Here is a 25,665-nt window from a genome sequence, read left to right as displayed (position 1 = left end):
TGTATTTTATTTTTTTATATATTTTTAATTTTATTTTTCTATGTATTTTGTTATTTATTTTATTTTTCTATGTATTTTTAAATTTTTTATTTATTTAATTTTTTTATGTATTGTTTTATTTTTTTTATCTTTGGTATTATTTACTTATTTTAGCCTAAGTATTATTTGTGTATTTGATTTATTGTTGGTATTTATGTCTGTTATGTGAGGTTAGGTGCTTAATACATCATGTACATTTTGTAAATATATGAATGAATAAAACCTGATTATCAGCTGTAACATTATCTAAGTGCAGATCTTAAGGAGCGTGCATCTAAACTCTATGACGGCTTTATTTGGCCGTTTAGTCCATATTTCCACCTGGTGCAGGCGACGCAAACGTTTCCATCACTAAATAACACAGAAAACACCCAACTTGAGGCTTTAAAACTGAGACGAAATGATTCTGTTAATAATCTGAAGGACGAGCCGAGAAGACTAATAATGAGAATAAAACCACAACTATTTCATTAAAATCCCAACTAACCACGAGGAACACAATCAGACATATTTAAAGTGCTAAAGTGCAACAGTTACATCTCTAAAACATAAATGTAGAATTGTTTTAATGTCAAATCAAATGCCAGCAGTTTAGCGTCGGTCTCTGCTGCCCCCTAGTGGACCAGACGCGCCATGACGGGTCCTGGGATCACAGACAAACACTTGAAGTGTTTAAGTCCAAAGCCCAGCAGATAAAAACCAAAATGTCAACAGTTTTGTTAAGAGGAATAAAAAACAACAAAACAATCCCAAACCCGGCTGAGGTCGGAGGTTCAGGTCGACATTAACCCCCTTGATTGAACCATCCGTCCGTTTTCTGTCATTAAAACAAAACCAGTTTGGCTGCAGCCACACGTCAGCATTTATTGATCAGTTTGAGGTGAATATCAGTCACATATCAGCACAATCCAGCGTTAAAACGTCACTTTGAGGGAGTAACAGAGACGTGAGCGAGGAGGATCATGGGAATGTCGGCGTCCTGACATTCCGACATCAGAGGAACTTTACAAGAACTGGAAATAAAAGGTGTGAAGCAACAAAAGTAAAGAGTATTAGGGCCAGGCAGGAGAAAAATAAAAATAATATTTTAGAGGAGGAAGATTTTAATTTCATTATGCACTTTGAGAAAAAAGTCGGAAAAAAAAAGCGAAATGTCGAGATTAATGTTGAAATACAACTTCGAGAAAAAAGTCGAAATTTTCTGAATTAAGTCGAAATTTTGAGAATAAAGTTGAAATAACCAACGAGGACCATGCAGGAGAAAAAATATTTGAGAAGGAAAGATTTTTTTTTATTGTGCACTTCGAGAAAAAAGTCAAAATTTCGAGATTAATATTGAAATGCAATTTCAAGAATAAAGTAGAAATTTCATGAATAAAGTCGAAATTTCAACTTTATTCACGAAATTTTGACTTTTTTCTCAATATTTCAACTTTTTTCTTGAAATTGTGCTTCAGCATTATTCTCGACATTTCGACTTTTCTCAACATTTCAACTTTTTTCTTGACATTTCAACTTTTTTCTCAACATTTCGACTTTTTCCTTGAAATTGTACTTCAACATTAATCTCGACATTTCAACTTTTTTCTCGAAGTGCATAATGAAAGGAAAATCTTCCTCCTCTAAAATATTATTTGTATTTTCCTCCTGCCTGGCCATAATACTTCCGTAGAAATGCGACCCGGTGTTTCAGTCAACAGTTTTTTCATTGCAAAGAAAAAAACAACTTTAATGTGTCTGGTGAAGTGATGAAACAAAGTTTACAGAAAATGAAACGTGTGGATGTTTAAAGCGACCACTTGGTGGCGCTCCGAACCCAGAGACTTGACATGATACAGAACTGTTGATTTGATTTGACAGCATTAAAATGAAGGCATCAAGTACAGATATAAATATAACTCTTAGTGTTTCCAACGGTTCTCAGAGTCTCATCAAGTCTGTAAAGAATTCAGGCAGGTTTAAGACGACTATAAGCTTGTAAAGTCAGATCTAAGCGAGGCGAGGAGTTTATCCTGAGAGCCAGGACTCAGATGATCAGCTGGAGACTCGGAGGTTGAAGCCGGCGCCGGTCCGGCCCGTAGGAAGCATCGTGGGGTCCTGGTGGTCTTGGTGGTCCTGGTGGTCCTGGTTGTTTCTGGTGGGGGGGTCGGTGCTCAGTACGGGTCCATGTTGATCCTTCTGTACAAGCAGCAGGTGAGAACAATCCCACAGATCTGGAAACAGCAGGAGTCAAGGTGAAACACTCACGGTGGAGGGTCTGACACGGGTTAGAGGGTGAACAAAGCTGGAGGCCGCCGGAAAAGTGTGGAGCTGGTTGCCGCGGTAACGCCGGGAGATGCTGCAGCAGCAGCAGCATCAGCATGTTGCTCAGACTTACAGCAACAACGTGGAGCAAGAACGTTCATGCAAAACAGCAATGGGAGGATAATGAAGAAGGTTCACGTCGCCTCAGGAGTTTAGAAAGCTTTAGGTACCGTATTTTCCGGAGTACAAGTCGCACCAGCCATAAAATGCATAATAAAAAAGGAAAAAACATATAAGTCGCACTGGAGTATATGGAAGAGTATTAGGGCCATGCAGGAGAAAATATATTTTAGAGGAGGAAGATTTTTTTTTTATTGTGCACTTCGAGAAAAAAGTCAAAATGTTGAGAAAAAAGTCAAAATTTCGTTAATAAAGTCGAAATGTCGAGAAAAAAGTCAAAAAGTCAAGATTAATGTTGAAATACAATTTCAAGAATAAAGTCGAAATTTCGCCTTTTTTCCTCAACATTTCAACTTTTTTCTCGAAATTGTACTTTTTTTCTCGAAGTGCATAATGAAAAAAAAATCTTCCTCCTCTAAAGTATTATTTTTATTTTTCTCCTGCCTGGCCGTAATACTCTTCCGTAGGAGTATAAGTTGCATTTTTTGAGGAAACTTATTTGATAAAATCCAACAGCAAGAACAGACATGTCACTTTCCAGACCAGATTCTGTCCAAAAAGTCATGAAAAAATTGCTTTTTTTCTCCCACTTTTACTTTCCTTGGAATCTAATTTTAGAAAGTAAAAATCTGCGCCAATTAATCTTAAACGTGGCGTCCAGTTGGAGGCTGATATTCATCTGGCAGCTCGAGCCAGAAACGGCCATGTCTATTTTAGACTGCTGGTAACTATAGCAACACATTAAAGTGGTGGGAAGTAGTAGGAAACATGTCTTGATTTCAGCTTATGGAGCCTTAAATATGAATGTAACAACTAAAACGCCACCGAGGAGCTTCCTCCTGTGAAATGGAAATTTTTCTCCCACTAGGGGAGTTTTTACCACCCATTGTTTATTTTTCAGTGCAAAAACTCAAAATCTTAACAAGAACATTTGTCTTCTTTCTAGTTAAAATGTCTCATTTTTAGTCAAAAAAAAAAAAATCTCATTACACTTAAAACAAGACTCATCACTGGAAAAAACAGCAATTTTCACCTGTTTCAAGTAGATTTTCTCTTAAAATAAGTAGAAAAATCTGCCAGTGGAACAAGATTTTTTTCTTGTCCCACTGGCAGATTTTTCTACTTATTTCAAGTGAGAATTTACTTGAAACAGGTGAAAATTGTCAAATAAGTTATTTTTCTGGTGATGAATCTTGTTTTAAGTGTAATGAGATTTTTTGACTAAAAATGAGACATTTTAACTAGAAATAAGACAAATATTCCTGGTAAGATTTTGAGTTTTTGCAGTGTAATAATTGCTCGGGGGTCTCTGGAAACTTCTGTTATAATAAACGCTATATAAATAAAATTGAATTCAATTCAATGGAGGAATTGTCACTTGATGAATTGAGTTTGAGCATCTTTATCCTCCGTGAGACCAGAGTAACATGCAGAGCTGGAGGCGGTAGTCATGGCGATGAGGAGCTTCATGCGGCTGCAGATGTTCAACATGTAGCAGGACAAGCATGCAGTCAGATACCCACAATGCCCTCCGACCTTGTCTCTCCGCTCGATTAAAGGCGCCGAGGCGCTCGAGAGCCGGATTACAAAGACCCGAAGTCGTCCTCCTCTTCTTTATAGAGCAGGTAGATAAAGCCGGCCGTCAGCAGAGCGCCGGCCAGCTACGGAGAGCAGACACACGGATGAGCGGTTAACACGCCAGCGATTTTCTCACCATGTTCACGACACGGAGTCACGTTGCTCCATTTTTTGGGGTTTTTTAACTTATTTATCTCTAAAGTTGCTTTCGTCAACCAAAATTATGACTAAATATCGTCGTCAACGAACCTTTATCACCCCAGGAAAACGAGACGAGACACAACGAAAATGCTGAAAACATTTACAAAAAATCATTCATTCCATCTGCCACAATCATTCTGAACAATATTAAATAGATCATTGCACTTTTAACAGGCACTAGTCATGTCTGTTCTAACTTATTTACTGTTTTTTTTTCTTTTTAATGTATTTTTAACGTATTTATTTGTTTTCTATTGTAATGTGTCTTCATGGGAATGTGTGAATGTGGTTGTGAGCCCTGTCAAAGAGGAATTTCTGTCACCATTGGGACAGACAATAAAGTATTCTAATCTTTTCTTTTCTGGTCATGTGTCGATAACGATAATTAAATATATAATGCAATATCGTAGACGGATAAAAACGAGACTAAAATGTAGATTACAAAATAAAAACTCTGCTAAAATGTGTCTTCATTTTCATTGACCAAAACGAGACCAAATGTTCTAGCAAAGATCCTTAATGTCCATGTTTTCAGTAGTTTCTCTGGTTTAGTTCTGCTGGATGACGTTAGTCCTCAATCCCAGTCGCTGCAGCAGGAATCAGATCCAGAAGATGCAGCTGCAGAGTTAGAGGCTGATGCCGTTAACGCAGAGCTCTAGTTAACGTACATTAAAAACAAAGTTACAGAGAGAAACACGGGGATCTGCTCTGGGGCTGGAGAAGAAGAAGAACCATCTTTGGATACACTTTCCTACATAGACGTGGAAAAGAAAACCCAATGTGTCGTCGAAAAAAGGAGAAGATGGGGAGAAATGCGGAAAAATAAATTGTTGTAAACTTAAATTAGAGTCTTCTGTATCTGGAATGAATGTATTCTTGAGTCTATAAGGTAACAATAATATAATAATAAGATAACCTTGTTTGAATTGTAAAATGGGTTTGGCTAAATACAATCTTTGACTAAAACTAGACTAAAATGGTCCTGGACAATTCTGACTAAAATAAGACTAAAGTGCTCAGACTTTTAGTCGACTGAAACTTGACACAATTAAAAAGGAGAATGAACGTGACTAAAACTAATAAAAACTAAAATGATAGCTGGACCCAAAGACTAGACTGAAACAGGCTGACAGAAACAACACTATTTATCTCACTAATGTGCTCATGGAGTCTCTCTGGATCATTTTGGGGGCAGAATCCGGTTCTTTCCTTCCTATTTGAGCGGCTTCATCACAGAGATGCTGCTCTTCTATCTTATCAATGATTACTAGAGATGTCCAAATCCGATCACGTTGTTTCAGACTTGACAGCGATCAGATTTATATTTTATTCTCATTATTTTAATCAGCGCATCAAACAGATGGAAAAAATGCCAAACAACTGGCATCAACAAGCAACAGATCCATGTAATTTTGCACGTCAACGCTGCTGATATGAAGAAAGATATGGGTGGTGGGGGTGCAGAGTGTGGACCGTGTCACGTAAAGTGAGTTCAATAAAGTTGTTTGTGTTGTTCTGCACAAAGCAGCGTTGAAGCAGAAGTAGATAAATAAAAGTTAAGTTACAACGGTGACTGAAAACCGAACGAAGCTTCTGTGTCGTCCTCCTCAGTGAGTTCAAGAAAACGCCACAGGCTGCGACGCAAATTCTTGCCGACTTAGCAAGGAAGATTGTAGGTCCTTTAAACACAAACATTTTATTCTTGAAGCCAGAAAATAACGGTAAGAAGTTAAGAGTCTAAAAAGCACATTACTGCCTCACTTTATGACACTGTTGCTCTTTTATTTGCTCATTTGTTTACAGGCCTGCTGGGTATTTTAAGTTGAGCTGCTGCTTTTATTTAATTCAAACCTATGTTTAAATTTGCACTATTTTCCTAGTTAATAGTTGTATTATTACTACCTGATTGTTGAAGCTACCTCAAAGAAAACTGCTCTGTTTAAGTGCTAAAATAAGAATAAAATGAAAATAGGGGGGCAACCTGCATCTGTTTATTTTGCATTTGTTCATTTTTCTAAATATGTAACAAAAGTATCAGATCGGGACTCGGTATCGGCAGATACTGAAAATCAAATGACCCGGAATCGATCGGAGCCAAAAAAAACCTGATCAGGACATCCCTAATCAATAGAGTTTATATCATGTTTTTCAAGCGATGTGTGCAGTTTCCTAAACGCAGAGTAGAGTATAACTGATGCTGATCCACATGGATATATTTCTGTTTTAAAATGCCATTTAAAAGCCATGTTGCATCATTGTAAACCCCCACCATGTGGCTGGTGACAACTGGACACATCTCGTCTCCAAAGTCACATCCGTAGGAACCAGAGATTCATTTAAAAAGGTTTCTCTCATTAAGGGACAATCTCACTTCCTAATGATTGCAGCAGAAACGTTCTGTCCCCGACATTTTTCCCACGGCTCCTAATTAAAACCGAGCTGTGTACAAACTCAGCATCAGGGCAGCAAATAAAGTTCATTCACGCAGATCTCAGGCGGCGTCTGTAAACGCTGCTCAACCTTTAAACGCACGAGCATCGCAGATCTCTGCGGCTGGAAAAGCTCGGCTCCGTCTGCGACCCGGACAGATTCAATAATAATAACCAACAAATCCGATAACGACGACGGAGACTAATGTGACACGGAGAGAAATCTCCATTTCCAGGTCATTGACCTCGACAGGAACATTTTCAATCATGGAAAAGATTAAAACCCATCAGGGTGAATTTAATAAATATAACGGGAAGCTGTTCATTTGAGACAAAAAAATATATGAATATGCTGATAGGTCTTAATACAAGCTTAATACACGTTTTTTACTTCTTCCTACTCCTTTTTCAAGCATAACACATTTGCTATTATAATTATTAATTCTCATCTCCTTTTTTAAGGATGATACATTTATTATTTAGCGATTATAATCGCTCTTTTTTATGTTATTGATTTATAACTCTTTTTATGAAATATTCACTATTATCCATTCTTAAACTTAATGTTTTTCACTCATGCTTGTTTGTGCATAAGTTTATCAATAGAAAACAAGATCTTCCTGTCACTTTCCAGCAGTTTTTTACTTTATCATCTGATTTTAAATTCATATCCAACTACACTCAGTGGCAATCTTCATTTACCCTTCTGTCGAACATCTGGTCATCAATTTAATTTTACATTTAGATCCAAATCTCTGGAATGACTTGAATGTGTCGCTGAAGTCAACATTAGTTATTAAAAAAACATCTTATTCCGTCTTAACCTTCAATGTCTTTATCTTTAATGTAATCCAGACCTTGTATCCATGTTCTCTTTTACTTCTATATTTATAATTTTTTTAATTTGTTGTACATTATCTTTGTCATTTCATCACAGTCATTGATGGGAGTGGAACTCTGTACAATTCGTTCCCTACATGCACTGTTTAAAAAAAGTTCTCATAATATTACGACTTTATTCTCATAATATTACAACTTTATTCTCGTAATATTACAACTTTATTCTCATAATATTACAACTTTATTCTCATAATATTACAAATTTATTCTCGTAATATTGCGACTTTATTCTCGCAACATTACAACTTTATTCTCATATTGTTATTACTTTATTCTTGTAATTTCCAATTTTTTTTGTCTTAGTTTGGCCCTAATACTCTGTCGTAGAAATGAAAATTGGTCTGCTGTTTTATTTAATTAAATTTTGATGTGCTCATGTTAGAAATAAAAGATATCAAACAAATTTGCAGTAAAAGCACTTTCTTATGTTTTACAGGGTTTAAATTGGGCCTGATTGGAGCAGAAACGATCGTCATGGCGACGGTATTGTGGTTTCCTCACCTGCAGACAGGCCACTCCAATCCCCACGGCGCCGATGATCAATAGATGGTCGGCTAGGAACTTCACCAGCTTGGTGACGCAGCCGCCCTGCAGGGGGAGACCAAGGTGAACTGATGGATCTTTGTTTTTAGCACATTTATCCTCCACTTTTCATCAGTTTTTTTTGGTCCTCAGTGTTTGATCCGAGTCGTTCACATTCAGGGTTTAAGCCCCGACTCTTGTTCCAGGTATTGTTGGTGATAAGAGGAGAAAAGCTGAGGATTTCACACATGAAGGTGGAAAAAACGTCCCCTGTGCAGCGTCGATAACGCTTCAAAACCTCATCTTTAATTCATTCAGCCGAGCCCCCGCTGTCAAAGAAATGTCTGACTCTGCAGAGTCATCACACCCCACGCTGCGTTCGGGAAGCAGAAACAATCTTTGAGTCCAAGATTAGACTTAAAACCTTCCTTTTTAATAAAGTTTACGCTGTTCCACCAGAAAGACCGGCCACTTGAGCTCTCACTATCAAGCACGGTGGTGGGGGGTGATGATACGCTTATAGAGAACCGGGTGGATTCTTGTATATTTAAAACAAAACATCAGTCGGTCACTGATAAGACCCGCCCCTGAAAGGCAGATGAGCCAATTAGGCTGTTGAGTATTAGTTCCACAGGGACCAGAACTCGGACATCTGAATCTTTCAGCTGGAGGATCCTGGACTATCATTCTGGCGAGTAACTCGACTACAAAAAATGATCAAGCAATTTCCTCTGCCCTGAAGCCTCGTTTAAATAAAAAATACATTTTAAACTTCACGTTTCAGTTCTTTTTAACGCATGTGTCCCTTATAAAGCGGAAGAAGACGGGACTGACAACAGTGAACGCAACAATGAGAAAATGCAGTAAAGTGAAAGTAATAAGAGGAAGCGACAGAATATGTCGAAGGTGTGGGATTATTTCAAATAAAAAATGAATAACAAATATAAAAAAAATAATAAAAAAGGCCCTGGTCCACATGGTGTAAGACTCTTGTTCCAAGTCCCGGTTCACAGCCAAGCATCTCTGTTAAAATGTGTTGGTTCTGAATGTGAAGTAGCACAATTTAAAAGCATTGTTTAAGAATATTTTTTATTTTTGATACTTTTTTTAAAAGTACTTTTTTTATATATTTCAGGAAATGTTAAAGGGGACCTATTATGAAAAACAGATTTTCTCTTGCTTTAACATATATAAAGTGGTCTCCCCTCAGCCTGCCAACTCAGAGAAGGAGGAAAGCAACCAAATTCTGCAGTGTCTGTACAGCCGCCCGGATGAGCCGTCCAGTGTGATGTGGATCTACGAGATGTTCAGATTCTGCTCCCGTCGTTACGTAACGGAAATGCGATTTACATCGGTTGGCCTCCGATGCGTGAAACCACGCACACAACTAACTCCACCGGCCGGAGCTTCCGCCATTTTTCCGTAGCGGTGTATCGAGTCATTCAGGCAGCCAATCAGCACAGAGCCTCATTATCATAGCCCCGCCCACTCAGAATCCTGCATAGATAATGAGGTTAGAGAATGAGAAGATAAAGACATGGCTCAGAGAATGAATTTATAATTTATTTAGTAAAAACAATCAAAAGCTTGTTTTTAAGACATTCAAGGCCTGTTTAAAATAGGTATTAGATGCCTTAATAGGTCCCCTTTAAGCTTATTTTTCGTCAGTCTGTAAAACGATAACTCCGATTTCTTGCTAAATCTATGAGTACAGTCGATCGCACAACAGCTCTTTCCCATTTTAGATGTTTTCCAGTTGCTCAAACTGAAAGTTTACGCTGCCACTCAGTCTTTCTGACACTCAGTCTTTCCTTTTTTTTTTATATATTTTTTTATCCCCGATTTTTTACCCATTTCATCACCCAGTGCTCATACCTAAGTAACAGTCCTGGGCATTGCTCTCCTCTTCCAACCCAGGGAGGGCCCTACACTGAGCTCAGGTCTCCTTCTTATCCTGAGGAGTGATGGACCGCTTCTTTTCACCAGACAGGGTGAGGATTCTCTGACCGGACGTAGCGCGTGGAAGGATCACGTTATTCCGGCCGGATCCTCCCCACCCCATCTGGCGCCCCGGTTGGCCAGAGGGGGCATGTATAGCCCAGGACTGTGTGCATGTTTTTTTAGCTACCCAAGGGAACACGGGGAGAACATGCAAACTCCACACAGAAAGATCCTTTCGCCAACCCCACCCAGGGTGTGGGCACTGAAGTCATGGGGGAACTAACACGCACTTCAGCGCCCACAGCGTCCCCGGCGGGAATTGAACCCAGGACCTTCTTGCTGTGAGACGGCTGCACTACCTGCTGCGCCACCGTGCCCCCATTTTTTTTTTTTTTTTTTTTAACAGGAGCAAAAAAGATCACTTTATTTGTTTCAGCGCACAACACAGCAGCAGCGTCAACAGGTCACTCCTGCCGAGTCCATCAGTGCTTAAAAACACATGTAAATAATTAAAGTACTACAAAAAAAAAGTTGAGTTCTTCCTCGAACACAAATACTGTCAAAGGGTTGGCGACACTCAGTCTTTCTGACACTCAGTCTTTCTGACACTCAGTCTTTCTGACACTCAGTGGACGTAACCCGCTATGAAGTTGCATCTGTGACGTCATTCCCTCTACAGAAAGACCCAGAACCTCCTCACATCACCACTCACCTCCACCTTGTAGATGTTGGACGGGTGGTCCCTGCGGCCACAGTGGGGGGTGATGGTCTTGCAGCAGCTGTCTGGTACCAGTCTGTCCTCGGCCTGGCCCGACGACACGAACACGCTCACCGTCCAGTCCTGGTAGCTGTTGCTGCCGCAGCACTTGAACTGCAGAGGGACAGGATGTTAGTGGGAGGAACATCCAGCTACGAGGAACTACTTTCTGTGACTGAGCCGCTCGTCTCCAAGCTTTTAATAGCTGGGAGGGAATACGTCAACAATCGTGACAATCGTGCACTTGGTGACAATTTTTTGATATTTGGCATGGTGTTAGGTACGGACATAAGGTTTTCAAAAACCACCGCATATAAATTGGGACGTCCCTCTAGTGGCCGGTTTGCAGAAAATTCAAAATGGCTCCAACCGAAAAGACCAAAGGTCATATATATCTCAGCTTCTCTTAGTCCTAGATTGTTGTATATTGTCACTTTCTCAACTTTTTTGGTGCTAGGAATTCAATTCTGAGATAAATTTCCTATTTCAAGGTCATGTTGAAGGTCAAATTTCATTTTCAAGGTAATTTTTTGCCCAAAAAACTCTATCTCTATGAATTAAGTCACATAGAAATATTGTTTAGGGCTCTAGACCCATATTTTCACCCCCAAGGAATGCAATTTTCTGTTTATTGGACAGTAGTGCCAATCTCATTGGGTGAGAACAGTGGCTTTCGTTCAGGCTTAAGATGAACAGAACTTCAGAACTAAGTCACAGTAAAAGAATAGGATTTTATTAAAATAACACACAAAAAACATCAGCTGTGCGTATTTAAACTCACTAAAACCTACAATGCTGCCTCTATTGCCTTGCTTATTGATTCATTTAGAATTTTCTGCAAACCAGCCACTAGGGGGACGTCCCAATTTGTTCTTGGTGGTTTTTGAAAGCCTTATGTCCATAACTGACATGCCAAATATCAAAAACTTGTCACCAAGTGCACGATTTTCATGAATTCCCTCCCAGCTATAAAGGACTTTATATCCATGGTTGCTGCAGAGCGTGGGTTTAGGGAGGTCTTATACAACAGATGATGCCAGAACGGCGTCGTACTTCCTGCTGGAGTCTGTCCACGGCCGACGTGACGGCGTCGCTCCGCGGCTGGGCGTAGTTCTCCGTCATCGTGTGGTTGAGATTCTGCTTCAGCTCGTCGCCCAGCTGGAAGTGACCAGGAGACAAGTGAAGGCACAAGGATAAAATAGGGCGTCTACAGGTTTGACCAGGGTAAATTTAAGACTATTTTCAAACTAAATTTAAGACCAAAAAGTCACTAAGAAATCCAGCGCTGAGGTCGAGGTTGCCAGATCTGACAGGTTCCAGCCCAAACGCCATGTAAAACCCACCAAAATAATGAAAAACCAGCCTGAATCATACATTCTCTATGTTAAAACCATCAATTATTAAATGCGTAATAAATTTCAAGTCAAATAAATAGCCAAAAAAAGTCCAGGCTCCAAACAAAGACTACGATTAAATTGAGTAAATTGAAGTAAATAAAATATCTGAGTTTATTGTGTACGTTTCTACTTTTTTTGTTAATAATTTCTCCTAAATATTTAGTAAAAACCAGGAAAAGCCTCCCAAATGTTATCAAACCGCCCAGTTCATTATTTTTCAGTCCGATTGGGACTGAAACCTGCCCAACCTGGCAACGCTGACTGAGACGTCAAGCAAGCGCGTGTTTAACAACTGGTAAACAAATGTATTTCTCCTCAAAACAATAAAACCGTCAATTATTAAATGCATAATACATTTCAAGCTTGACAACTAACTAGCCAAAAAAGTTCAGGCTCCAAACAAAGACTACAATTAAATTGAGTAGATTAAAACAAAAAGCTAATGTTTCTACTTTTCTCAGCCATAGTGGAAACTTTTTTGTTAATAATTTCTCCCAAATATTTAGTAAAAACCAGGAAAAGCAGTCCAAATATATATTTTTCAGCCCAATTGGACTGAAACCTGCCCAACCTGGCAACACAGATACATTCCCTCTAAAATGTAGACCCTTGGATTGAGATTTAAGACAAATGAAGACATTTAAAGGCCTTATTTTAGCAAAAATGGAATTTAAGACTTTTTAATACCATTTTCAAACAAAATTTAAGACCAAAAAGACAAGTCACTAAGGCCGCGTTCAGACTGCAGGCAAATCTGATATATATCTGATTCCTTCTCATATCCGATTTTCAGGGCTGACTGTCCACACTGTTTTTAGCAAGTGTCCATATCGGATCTGGCTCTGTTCAGACTGGGCCACATCACTGACTGATCTGACGGGTTGCCGTAGCAACGACGTCGGAGCGGAGGCGTCACCCAGCGCGTGTATTGTGTGAAGTCATGTATTTCTTTTATATATATAAAAAATCCCAAAATATCTGTACCGTTTCTGATTGGGTCGGCACTGCGCATCATTTTTAGACATAACAATGAACGCATACCGCAAAAGTTGTGTGATCGGCGGAGGGACCCGGCGTCCCAGCAAAATGAGAAACAGAGAAAGGTGTTCAGAACAAAACCACCAGCAAACTAACAAACCAACCAACAAAGCTCAGAGTTAACAAAACGAACCAGCAATGAACAACTGGCAGCCCCGCTCCATAACCTCTCCTCCTAGGAGGAGAGGGGCTGACGGGCTGCAGGTTCAGGCTCAGTCACAGCGCGACTGAAGGCTGATTTATGGTTCCGCGTTACCTCCTGGAGGTGGTTTCGATCTGGTTTGCAAAAATCGGATATCATGCGGTTTGGGACTGTTCAGACTTCAAAAGAGTCATCCAGTTTCAATCTGGATGGGCTAAAAATCGGATATTTGCCTGCAGTCTGAACGCGGCCTAAGAAATCCAGCCCTGAGGTCGAGGTTGCCAGATCTGGCTGACAGGTTCCAGCCCAGACGTGATGTAAAACCCACAAATAATGAAAAACCAGCCCGAATCAAACATTCTCTATATTAAAACTGTAAATTATTAAATGCGTAATACATTCCAAGCTTCACAACACCACTAAATCGCCAAAAAAAGTTCAGGCTCCAAACAAAGACTACAATTAAATTGAGTAGATTAAAGCAAATCAAATATCAGAGTTTATTGTGTAAGTTTCTACTTTTCTTTGCCATAATGGAAACGTTTTTGTTAATAATTTCTCCTAAATATTTAGTAAAAACCAGGAAAAGAAGCCCAAATATATATTTTTCAGCCCAATTGGGCTGAAACTTGCCCAACCTGGCAACACAGATTTAGAACCTCTGCAGGAGATTCTCCTCAAAATGATGAAATAAACTTTTTAATGATGACTGGATACATTCCCTCTAAAATTAAGACCCTTTGGTTGAGATTTAAGACATTTAAAGGCCTTATTTTAGCAAAAATTGAATTTAAGATTTTTTAAGGACCAGTGGAGAACAGCAAATTCAAAAATAGACTTTAAATAAGAAGTAAACACGTTGAAACTGAGCCTCAATGCTTCTCTAAAGTATTTCGCAGCCATCAGCATCAGCAAGAAAATGTGTGCATTTGATCACGGTGAGAAACCTGATCAGCTGATCTCAAATCAAAGTGATTGATAAGCTCGATCTCTTACCTGCTGGTAGTAAACGTACGCCAGAACTCCGGCCACCAGCTCAATCAGGAAGATAAACAGCAGCAAAATGAAATACTGCATTTGAGAGAAAAGACAGGCACAAACAACTTTAAACACGGACGTCCCCTCCGGTTTTGTCATAATTGTTTAAAACAACATCTCAGTAAAGTCCAAGACCTAAAATCCAGCAGATAAAAACTAAAATGTCAACAGTTTTAGATAAATATCCTCCTTAACGAGGCCTGAAATGTCCAGTGTGAGAGTAACGAGCTCTGAGACTCATGTCATGTGACGTAAACACACACGGCTAATTGGATCCGGCTGTCAGAGCGATACGACAGCAGGACGGGTTTTCTTTAAGGACGTTGTGGAGGAAGAAGCTGCAGCTCTTCCTGCTGAAAGTGTTGACAGCTGCAGGAGGAACCGGATCCAGAGACCAAACGTGTCTCCATGATGGCGATGAGGACTCAACGACTCATTTAAATCAGGGTCAAACCCTCTAAAGTCTTGCTATTGGACCCTTAAATTTCAGGGAGCAACTTTGCAGCTGCCAACTCTTTCACTGCGTAAAAACACCTAGAATTCCTGCCCGAATGTGTGCAGGATGTGCATCAAATCTGGGAAACTCTCTGAACCGCAGTTGAAGTAGATTTCATGTTTGGAGCTTGTCAAACTCCGAGTACGGGATCATTTTTATTCTTGCCATGTACCGTTACTGCCTGCAGCCATATTTCAAGTCCACGACAAAATGTAAAATGCATCCTGTATCGTAATGCAGTATTTTGTCTTCCTGTTGCATATCGGGTTAATATTTGACCAGATATGGTCCAAACTCTGGATATGCATCAGATACTTATATATTTAGGGATTCTGGGTATTTTCGCTCCGAGAAACATATATGGATCACATACATGACAAAATCAAAATATTGTGTGTGTCATAGTACAATATATTGTATTCATGTTGTATATTGGGTTAATATTCTACCAGATATGGGGTATATATATATATATATATATATATATATATATATATATATATATATATATATATATATATATATATATATCGGATATTTGTGATTCTGAGTATTTTGGCCCAGTGTTTAGTTTGCGTTTTTTAAAACTTGGGTTAACGGGGTTTTGTGAAGTCGTCTGGTGTTGATCGGCTTAATATTGAAGTTTTATAAAGTTCATCATTAACTAATCCAACAAAAAAGTACCCCAGCGATTATTTTCAGAGTACCCACGGCTTTTTACCTTCTTATTTGTTGCCTTTAGAAAACAAAAAAGAAGGTAATTCTTATGTAAAATGTAAAACCTGAAAGTGACAACTCTGTTTGTTCTGGCCCCTTTAAACAAGTACCTGAACTGTAAATATTAAATGTACTCCAGTCTTTTTTTGGTAGTAAAGAAAACTGCACGGCCCGACTCGTTCACGGAAGGCCAGACCACAATCCAATCGAATCAAATCAAGATCGATTCTGAATCTTAAGAATCAAATCAATTTCTTGACATTTGACTGATCCCCAGCCCTAATAACTGGTAGTAGAATCTGGGTTAGTGATGTGGTTCATGTTCATGGATCAGGTCTCTTCACTCACGGCCGACAGGCAGCTCCTCTGCTCCCGGATGACGGCGCAGCAGCCCAGGAATCCCGTCACCACCACCAGACTCCCGGCCACGATCAGGATGTAGGTGGCCACGGCGAAGGTGCTGGACGACAGCAGGCTCAGGTAGTCGCCCTTCTCCACCAGAGTCCACACGCCCACGCCCAGGACGGCCGCTCCGCCCACCTGGAGACAGACGGAGAGGTGATATAAACACATGTGAGAGCGGGGCTGAAGGACTGTGGAGCCGCAGTTTGTAATAAACGTCCAAAATCCACGTAATAATGTAATAAGTTATTGCATTTTGAGAAGATTATTATAAAATGCACTTGCAACTTTTTTATTTTCTAGGAAATCTAATAACATGGTGCATTATGTAATAATACATAATAATACATAATATACATATATTATATTATACATAATAGTATGTTAAATTCTTTTTACACACCCTACTCTTAACCTCTGCTCTCCGCGCTGTACAGTCTCTAGCCAAAAACCACTTAATGTATCACTCCTTGTAATTTATAGTATGTTTTTTGTTTTGTTTTTGTCTTTGTTTTTTTGTCTTTGCTTCTTGTCTAGATACCTCTGTTACTTTTCTAATATATCCATTCTTTTTCAATGTTTGAATCTAAATTATTAGTTTTGTTTTGTATAAAACCTCCTGAGTCGAGGTTCATAAAAGGGTAATAATAAGCCTTGGCGTCAGCCTATACCTTTTCAGTGCTATTAAAAATATTGGACTATTTTTATGTTGTATTATGTTGTATCCAAATGGACAGAAATAAAACTCAAAAATCTAATCAAAAAATCAATACCTATTATTGTTGTTTGTTTAACAATGAATTTATACAATGGATTTTTGTTGTTTTTTATGCAATTTCCTTTAGAGCTATGTAGCTCAATAAATCTATGTATAAAACTCCAAATATAACTTTAGTTGCCTATTTGAAGTTTGGAATTATATAGGCCAATAAACAAATAAACTATGCTTTAGAATTGTTATTACATAATGCACCATGTTATTACATTTTCTACAGAATAAAAAAGTTGCAAGTGCATTTTGTAATAATCTTCTCAAAATGTAATAACTTATTATAATGCGGCAAAATTTATTACAAAATGCGTTGGGGTATTTTATTACAAAATGCGTCAGTTTATTACAAAATGAAATGACAAAGTTATTAAATTTTGTACCTTTATTACAAAATGCGGCTCAACAAGACAGGGAAACGTGGAATATCAGACCAGAGGAAGGACGCAGAGGAAACAAAGTTTCCTTTCACTTCACTTTTAGAGAAACACCAGCAACAGAAGTCCGACGCTAATATGAGTCACAAACGTAAAAATCAACAGAGGAAGACGGTGAGAGGGGACTTAAAACAGGGGGGAAGAAAAGAGAGGAAACCAGAAGGAAAACAAACTAAACGGAGCGCTGGGACTCCGGAGATGATGACGACTTCCTCACAAACAACCCTGACGAGGCGACGCGGGCCGGACTCTGATCTGGTTTATCCATCTCAGGCTGACGAGAGGAAATGCCTTGCAGAGACTTTCCCCTTCATCCTCCCGTCTACAAGCTGCTGCTGCCCTCCAGAAATAACTGGCTCTTTAAGCGTTTGCAGGGTGTTTACAGGTTTGACCAAGTTCAATTTAAGACTTTTTGATACCATTTTCAAACTAAATTTAAGACCAAAAAGACAAGTCAAGAAAGAAATCCAGCGCTGAGGTCGAGGTTGCCAGATCTGACAGGTAAAACCTGCCAAAATAATAAAAAACCAGCCCAAATCAAACATTCTCTATGTTAAAACTGTCAATTATTAAATACATAATAAATTTCAAGCACTAAATAGCCCCCAAAAAAAGTTCAGGCTCCAAACAAAGACTACAATTAAATTGGACTACAATTAAATTGAGTAGATTAAAGCAAATAAAATATCAGTGAGTTTATTGTGTAAATTTCTACTTTTCTCTGCCATTATGGAAACTTTATTGTTTATAATTTCTTCTACATATTTTGTAAAAACCAGGAAAAGCAGCCCAAATTTTATCAACCCGCCCAGTCCTATATTTTTCAGCCCAATTGTGCTGAAACCCGCCCAACCTGGCAACACTGACTGAGGCATAAACAGATTTATTTCTCCTCAAAACGATTAAATAAACTTTTTCTTTTCAAAGTGTAAGAAAACTTTTGAATGATGACTGGAACAATTCCCTCTAAAATTAAGATAAAAAAATTAAGACCCTTGGAGTGAGATTTAAGACAAATTAAGACATTTAAAGGCCTTATTTTAGCAAAAAGTGGAATTTAAGACTTTTTAAGGACCTGCAGCCGCCCTGTACAAACTCGTGTGGTAAAAAGAAAACGCTTATATTTGTGTCTTCACATTATTTTATAGTGACTTCGATGAACAGGTGAACAAATATGGACACGAGTAATGAAAAGAACAATCCAGATGATCATGTTACTCAACAAACATCCTCCTCCGTGTTTTTTTAACGGATTATTACGGTATAATTATCTGCAGCAGTTTCCAGGAAACTGAGGTGAATTAACAAGGAACCTGTTAAAAAGCGTCTGAGGCCTCATCTCTGCTCCGAGTTTAGTGTTTGCATCGGAGGTGAAGATAAAGTCCACGAGGGAAATAAAAGAGCACGTTTTCAAGATGCTATCAACTAAGCTGTCTCTGGGGGGCAAATAAATCCAAATTAATGAGACACCAACCCTCCTTTGTGGTTAATGAGCGTAAACATGCAGAAAACTAACGAGTGTGTTTCTCATAATCGCCGCACCCTTAGGACGCGTCTGAAAGTTATGATGGTGATAAAAATGTGTGTTATATAACCTGACGTGAGCTACTGTCCGGTCTCGCCTGGATGGTGAATAATGTGTCAAATATTCTCTTTTTACCGCCGTCTGAATTAATGAGCGCCCACGATTTCAGGAATGGAAAAGGGTCTTAAAGAGAAACCTACCCAAAAGAGGAAGTTGAAAATAAAGAGCAGGTATTTGAGGCCGACGGTCAGAAAGTCGCCCTGGTCGTCTTTGTACGCCGACGCCGCCATCGTCCGTCCTCCGGCTCAGCTCTGGAAAAGAACATTTGTTTTAATTAACGGTTCATCTTTTAATGTCAAAGTTGAGACTGGAGGTTATAGAAATGTCAGAACTGTTTATACATTTAGAGGACTAAAAAAAAAAGCATTTTTCACCTCCTTAAAATCATCATTTCACAACATTTTCAACTCTGATGTCTCTTGAACTGATGAATGTCGACTTGTTTTTATGACGCCACGACGGTTTTAATCAAATCACTTCAGTTTTGTTGTCTTTTCCACCTCCATGACTTCAGAGATTCTTTAGTTGCTGCTTTCACTGACACCAGAGCTGGGGATACATTCAAATTAAGATGCTGAATCGATTATCACGATTTGATTCGATTCGATTCGATTCCGATATTGATTTGGGTTAGTGTTACTAAAACTGTTTTTTCAGCTGTTGCATGAATTATATGACTGTAGTTCTGCAACATATTAATACTGGTATTATATTGAGATTTAACAGCAAGTATTGGCAGCTAATGATGCTGTAAGGACCAATCAGCTCCCAGAATGCTGATAGAACTGCTTTCAGAAACATCATGTGGGTCAGAATTACCAAACAGATCCAGGGCAAACAGAGACGGATGAAATCAGTTTTATTTTTTCCCACATTCTGTTTTGATTGTTTCCATTTTCTGTGTTTTTCGGTTTTAAATTTTGGAAAATTGTGCAAATGTAACTCCAAGACAGTATATAAAGTAATGAAAAATAGACAATTTATGCAATTATAAGTAAAAACTTTGATGTTTTCATACCTTTAAACATATTTAAAGACAAAAACATGGCCCTACGCCTGTCCCAGCTCTATGGGGCCTCACTCCCCCATCTCAGAATGTCTTGGACTGCCATACCTAGCCCTGTTCACATGTCAGGCTACAATCTCTAATGTCCTTGCTACTTTATTATCTATTACTACCCAATATTTTTATTTTATTTTTTTTCTTTCCTCCCTGCACATCTATATATTATTTTGTACGCCTGTGTTTTTATCGAAAAAGGTCAAATTTTATCTAGATAGAAACCCTTGTGTGGGTGCTGTGTTTATTGACTTTAAAAGGGCTTTTGACACTGTCAACCATGATATCCTCCTCTCCAGACTTTCTGGCTTTAATTTCTCTGATAATGTCATTACATGGATTAAATCTTACTTATCAAACAGGAAAAATTCTGTAAGAGTGGGTGAGCACAAATCACCCTACCTGCATTGTCCAGTAGGGGTCCCTCAGGGATCTGTGCTTGGGCCTCTTCTGTTCTCCTTATATGTTAATGAACTGCCAAATGTCTGCACAGATATCGACACCCTTATGTATGCTGATGATACAGTGATCTTTACTTTTGCTAAAAATCCCCAAGATGCAGCTAATAAATTAACCACTGCCCTAATCCACATTCAGGAGTGGCTGATTAATTCATGCCTCTCACTAAATGCTAAAAAAACAGTCTGTATGACCTTCAGTAAACCAACAACTAAACTGTCCCCCTGTAAAATTTATCTGAGGGGAGAGGAACTCCAGAACGTGAGTGAGTTTAAATATCTTGGTGTCACGTTGGATTCAACGTTGTCCTTTAAGAATCACATTAAAAGTGTCGTAAGAACTGTTAACTTTAATATCCGCAATTTCAAACAGATCAGATCATTCCTATCTGACAGTGCGGCCCTAACATTTCTACATTCTATGATTCTATCGCATATTGATTACTGTATCACCAGCTGGTCTTACACCTGTGAATCATTTCTTAGCCCTATTGAGTCCTGTTTTAAAAAGGCGCTAAAAGTCTTGGATAAGAAGCCCTTGTCTTATCACCATTGTAGAATCCTAGACAAATATAATTTTCTGAATTTTACTAACTTAAGAAATTTTAAATCTGCTGGTCTTATCTATAAAACATTACATGGTTTGGCTCCTCTGCCACTGAAAATGTTTATTAAAAAGAGATCTACCCGTGGCCCTACTCTGCGTGCGACGAGAGCCACTGATAGAGGGGATTGTGACCTAAGTTTCAGGCGGACAACTTTTGCCCAAAATACCCTATCTTATAAAGGGTGTGCACTTTGGAATAGCATCCCACCCTCGGTAAGGGAGTGCTCTAATTTCACCACATTTAAGAAACACTTGAAGATGTGGTTAAGAGGCAACCAAACCTGTGATCATGCATAATTCAGATTGGGCTTGTCTGGGGTATGTAGACATGGGTATGGATATGTGTGTGTAGGTGTATGTATATATATGTGTGTGTGTACGTACTGTACATGCGTATGTGTGTATATATACATATGTATATATTAAATACAATTAGTGGAGATACGGTAGAGCAATGTGCAATTTGATTATGCACTTTATATTAACGACGGGTTTTGTGCAATATGTATACTCCATTTTGGTTCCCGTGCAATATAATTTATCTCCTCGCACTAAGCACTTCAAAATATAAACACTTTAACATATATCCACTATAACTGTACTCTACTGTTTAGACTCGTTTACACACTGGTCGTTGGTCTCCTGTTCTTATTCTTTGTACTAAGTTTCGTGTTGTGTTGTGGTATTATGTGTTTCTGTCTTTGTTTTTTCTGATTCGTTTATGTTCATGTTACCATCAACCTGCCAGGGGACTACAGATGGAAATTAGCCTTAGGCTATAATCTGGCATATTTACATGTAAATGTTCATTAATATGCACTGTCCCATTTTAAATAAAATAAATCTGAAATCTGTACAGCCATGCAATTGTGGGTGGGTTGGAGTTTAAAAAATGGCATACTTGATAGGGTTGGTTTTGATATCTGTGTTTTTAGCATTTTGTTATTGCCCAAAAATACCAATAAAAAGATATTTAAAAAAAAAAAAAAAAAAAAAACATGGCACTAGTTATTCAGGTGTCCAAAAAAAAAACATCCTTTTTTGGGCATAAACAAAAAAATACCAAAAGTTATTTGTACGAAATAAATAACTAAGAAATAAATAAGTCAAATAGGCATTTTAGCTTGTCTAGTTTATTCTGTCACCAGACACACAGTTTGCCATGAAGCACCCGGCATTTTATCATGTGTCTGATAACAGAAGAAACTAAATAAACTATAGTAAATATAGACAATATGAACTTAATTTAACTAATATAACATTTGGAAATTTAAACTGAAATATGCAAAGCACTTAACACACACTGGGTGTGTCACATGTCTGGCCATTCAATAATCTGCAAGTTCAAAAATGCAATGATGAAAAAAATAAATAAAAATCGATTTTTAGACATACGAATGGATTTTTAGGAATTAATATGAGAATCGATTTAGAATCGGAAAATCGATTTTTTTCAACACAGGCCTAACTGACACTAAAAAGATGTTTATATTGTCATTTTCTGTTGCATCTCCAACCACATCCGTTCATTATTGCTAACGCCTCTCAGACTGTCAACCTCATTAATCATTAATTGAAGCTGCAGGTTCAGTTCTGTAAATAAGAGGCCGAGGAGCAGGAAGCACTTACTCTCCGCCCGTTAAAAACTCATCTATAAACGTCCTTGGGAGGAAAACGCTGCAGAATCAGTCACACGTGAGTGACACGTCTAAAACACGGGTTTCTCCTCTGCAAAGCCATCAACCTACAACAAGACGCCGCCAAAGTTTCATAATCCATCCAGTTCTCTCTGGATAAATAAATCAGCATAAACCAGTACACCGTTGTCATGGCAACCGTGAGCAAACACACGACAGGATTTCCTGGTTTTCACAGCATTTGTAGTTCTGTGAGAGACTAAAGTTACCTCGAAACGTGAGACCAAGGACTCGCCCGACTTTCTTTATTTGTGTGGACGAACGTTTCTGAACAATGACTTCATTTCCTGACGGAGTCATTGTTCAGTTTAACAAGGTTAACAGTCAAACTTCAGACCATCAGAACCAACTCATCAACTCATCCAGGCTTTTTAGATTCTCTCACAACTTCTATTCGGAAGTTTAAAAAAGAAATCATGTAACGACATCTCAGTTCACCTGAAGAACTGTTTTTTACAGAGGCTGAAACTCTAAACCAGTTCATATTTCTCATGCAGGTAGCAAAGATTGGTTTAAGATTCAGTTGAAACAATATCTTTTAAAAATGTAATTAATTATGATTTGACCGTTGGAAAGACATATAATGAAGTTTGAATAGAATTACAGGTAGTGTAAATCCCAATAAAAAATATATAAAAAAACTCCATATTTACGTCCAGCTGATCTGTCAATAACACAGAATCTACAAACTTGCAGTTCCTAAAACGACCACTAGGGGGCATAACACTCAGATTTTTAGTGAACTTGACATCTGAGCTGTGAATAAAGAGCTAAGAGAGAGCGTAAAAATTTGTATTTTAAATGTGTTGTTAAGTGTACGAGCACTGAAACACTGAAGCTGAGCTAAGCCGAGCTGTCGGAAACCACCGCTAGCTCTTCAGGAACAGGTAGTTAATCGCTGTTATTACTGATAAACTGTAAATGTAACAGGACCAGGGGTTGGCAACCTCTTTAGCGCCGCCCTAGTGGCTCCTGGAGCTTTTTTAAAAATGTTTGACCTTTTTTTTCCTTTTTTTCCTTCTTTTTTTCTCTATTTTTCCTTTTTTTCCTTCTTTTTCTTTTTTTTCTTCTTCCCCCTTTTTTATTCCTTTTTTCTTTCCTTTTTAATCTCGACATTTCGACTTTTTTCTCAACATTTCGACTTTTTTCACAAAATTTCGACTTTTTTCTCGACATTTCAACTTTTTTCTCGAAGTGCATAATGAAAAAAAAAATCTTCCCCCAGTTATAACTAATACAGATACATGCAGCATGTGTTGTCTTCATTCTAAAGCTGATACAAGACTTTTCATTTTTTGCGGCTCCAGACATATTTGTTTTTTGTGTTTTTGGTCCAATGGCTCTTTCAACATTTTGGGTTGCCGACCCCTGAACTAGACGAACCATCGTTGGCGTCACCCACAGATCCTCCGAAGAATGTTGTTGAAGAGCCTCTTCTCCGTGTAATGCAAATGGGCGGAACGCACGCAGTTATTAATGTCAATCAAACTTGGCCACGCCTCCAGCTCCTACGGGCGTATGTTTGCAGCAAAATATCCAGTTTTGGCTATCGTTTCGGTGGCGAATTTAGACATAACCACTGGGTTGAGCCGGCTCTGGGTTACTGACTGCTTTGTTAAGTTTTGAAGCGCGATAATAACTGATGAAGAAGTCGTAGCTAACCATTGGGTAAGTCACCTGTCAATCAAATCCTCACACCTGATACTATAAATAAATTGAAAGCTTTGTATAAATTCACCTGATATTTTACAGATTGTTGACTCTTCATATTTCCCTTTTAGTATATTATATTAACTAGAACCTGAAATCAATGCTGATTACGAGCAGCACCTGAATGCAACTTACCTGCTTAAATGATTTGTTTCTTATCCTTTCTTATCCTTGTGCTTTTTATTATTTTACCTTCTTTTCTCATAATTTTATTTCATTTTATTTGTTATTTACTGTCTAATTATGTCTTGCCGATTTTAATGTTGATGTAAACCACTTTGAATTACCTTGTGTTGAATTGTGCTATACAAATAAACTTGCCTTGCCTTTATCTTATCTTTTATCTCTTATCTTTTTATCCTGTAGTTTTTAATTTTTAATTTTCCTGATCGCAATGTTTTATCTTTGTGTCTGTGAAGTGTCTTTGAGATCTTTTAAAAGCTCTTTATAAATAAAAATCGATTATTATTATTATTATTATTAATCATATGGACCTCAGTATCGGGAATACATAGTATTATTGACCACGTAAGTTCCTTTTTTGGGCTCATTTTTGATCAATAGAGAATTAAACTGTACAAAACGTTAGTGTTTGATATGTTTGATATTTTTACACACACAAAAAAAGCAACATGGGATTAAATGTTATATGATATAAAACCATATTAAACTTCATAAAATGATACTGTAACTTAAAAATAAAACAATCTAGCTTAAAGTTTCCCAATATCATCACAACAATGGTGGTTTAAGTGCAAACAGGAGCAAAATGTTTTTTTATTTATTTAATTATTTATTTAACTTTTCACCAGAGGAAACGTGAACGCGCTTCTCCTGTACGAGTGCGCGCTCCCGTGGCTGGGGATACTTTTTAACGGGACACCAAACCTGACGTTACACCTGCCCTCATTAGAATAAACCACCTGTGACAATAAAATAAAAAAATCACCTTTAAATCTTTATTTATCACAAAAAAGAACATTTTGAAAACATTTTGTACTTTGACAGTTGCCAAAGTCAGATAAAAAAAGGGAAATAAACGTGTCTTTCACGATTTTTAACGAAACTTTTTCTCCCCTTATTTCCTCAAAACATCCTGGGAATAAACACACCTGCGTGGTTGATGCGCAGGGAAAGTTCAGCTGATTAAACCTGTTAAATCAGCAGGAAACCCGGGCGTTTCTAGCCCCATAAACGGCCAGAGTTAGTTACTCACCAGGGTAACGCAACCCTGCGGAGAAATGTCCCGGTTCTGCTGAGATTCCCGTCTCCGGCCCGGTTACTGCAGTGGTTCCGTCCTGCCAACAAGCTGCCTTCACGG

At 38.3% G+C, this 25,665-nt stretch overlaps 1 protein-coding gene across 1 annotated transcript; it reads right to left on the bottom strand.

Moving 5' to 3' along the window:
- Positions 1 to 2,152: 2,152 nt before the first annotated feature.
- Positions 2,153 to 25,665, bottom strand: tspan11 (tetraspanin 11). Its single transcript, XM_061714446.1, has 8 exons — positions 25,561 to 25,665; positions 18,953 to 19,063; positions 15,968 to 16,159; positions 14,365 to 14,439; positions 11,845 to 11,949; positions 10,747 to 10,905; positions 8,073 to 8,159; positions 2,153 to 2,252 (listed from the first exon to the last, which is right to left on the bottom strand). Exons 2-8 carry the CDS (start codon positions 19,040 to 19,042, stop codon positions 2,193 to 2,195), a joined length of 768 nt encoding a protein of 255 aa, XP_061570430.1. The 5' UTR covers positions 19,043 to 19,063; positions 25,561 to 25,665; the 3' UTR covers positions 2,153 to 2,192.

Source organism: Cololabis saira, chromosome 23 (assembly GCF_033807715.1).
Source record: "Cololabis saira isolate AMF1-May2022 chromosome 23, fColSai1.1, whole genome shotgun sequence".
Taxonomy (NCBI): Eukaryota; Metazoa; Chordata; class Actinopteri; order Beloniformes; family Belonidae; genus Cololabis; species Cololabis saira.
This window is presented reverse-complemented; position numbering and strand designations above follow the sequence as displayed.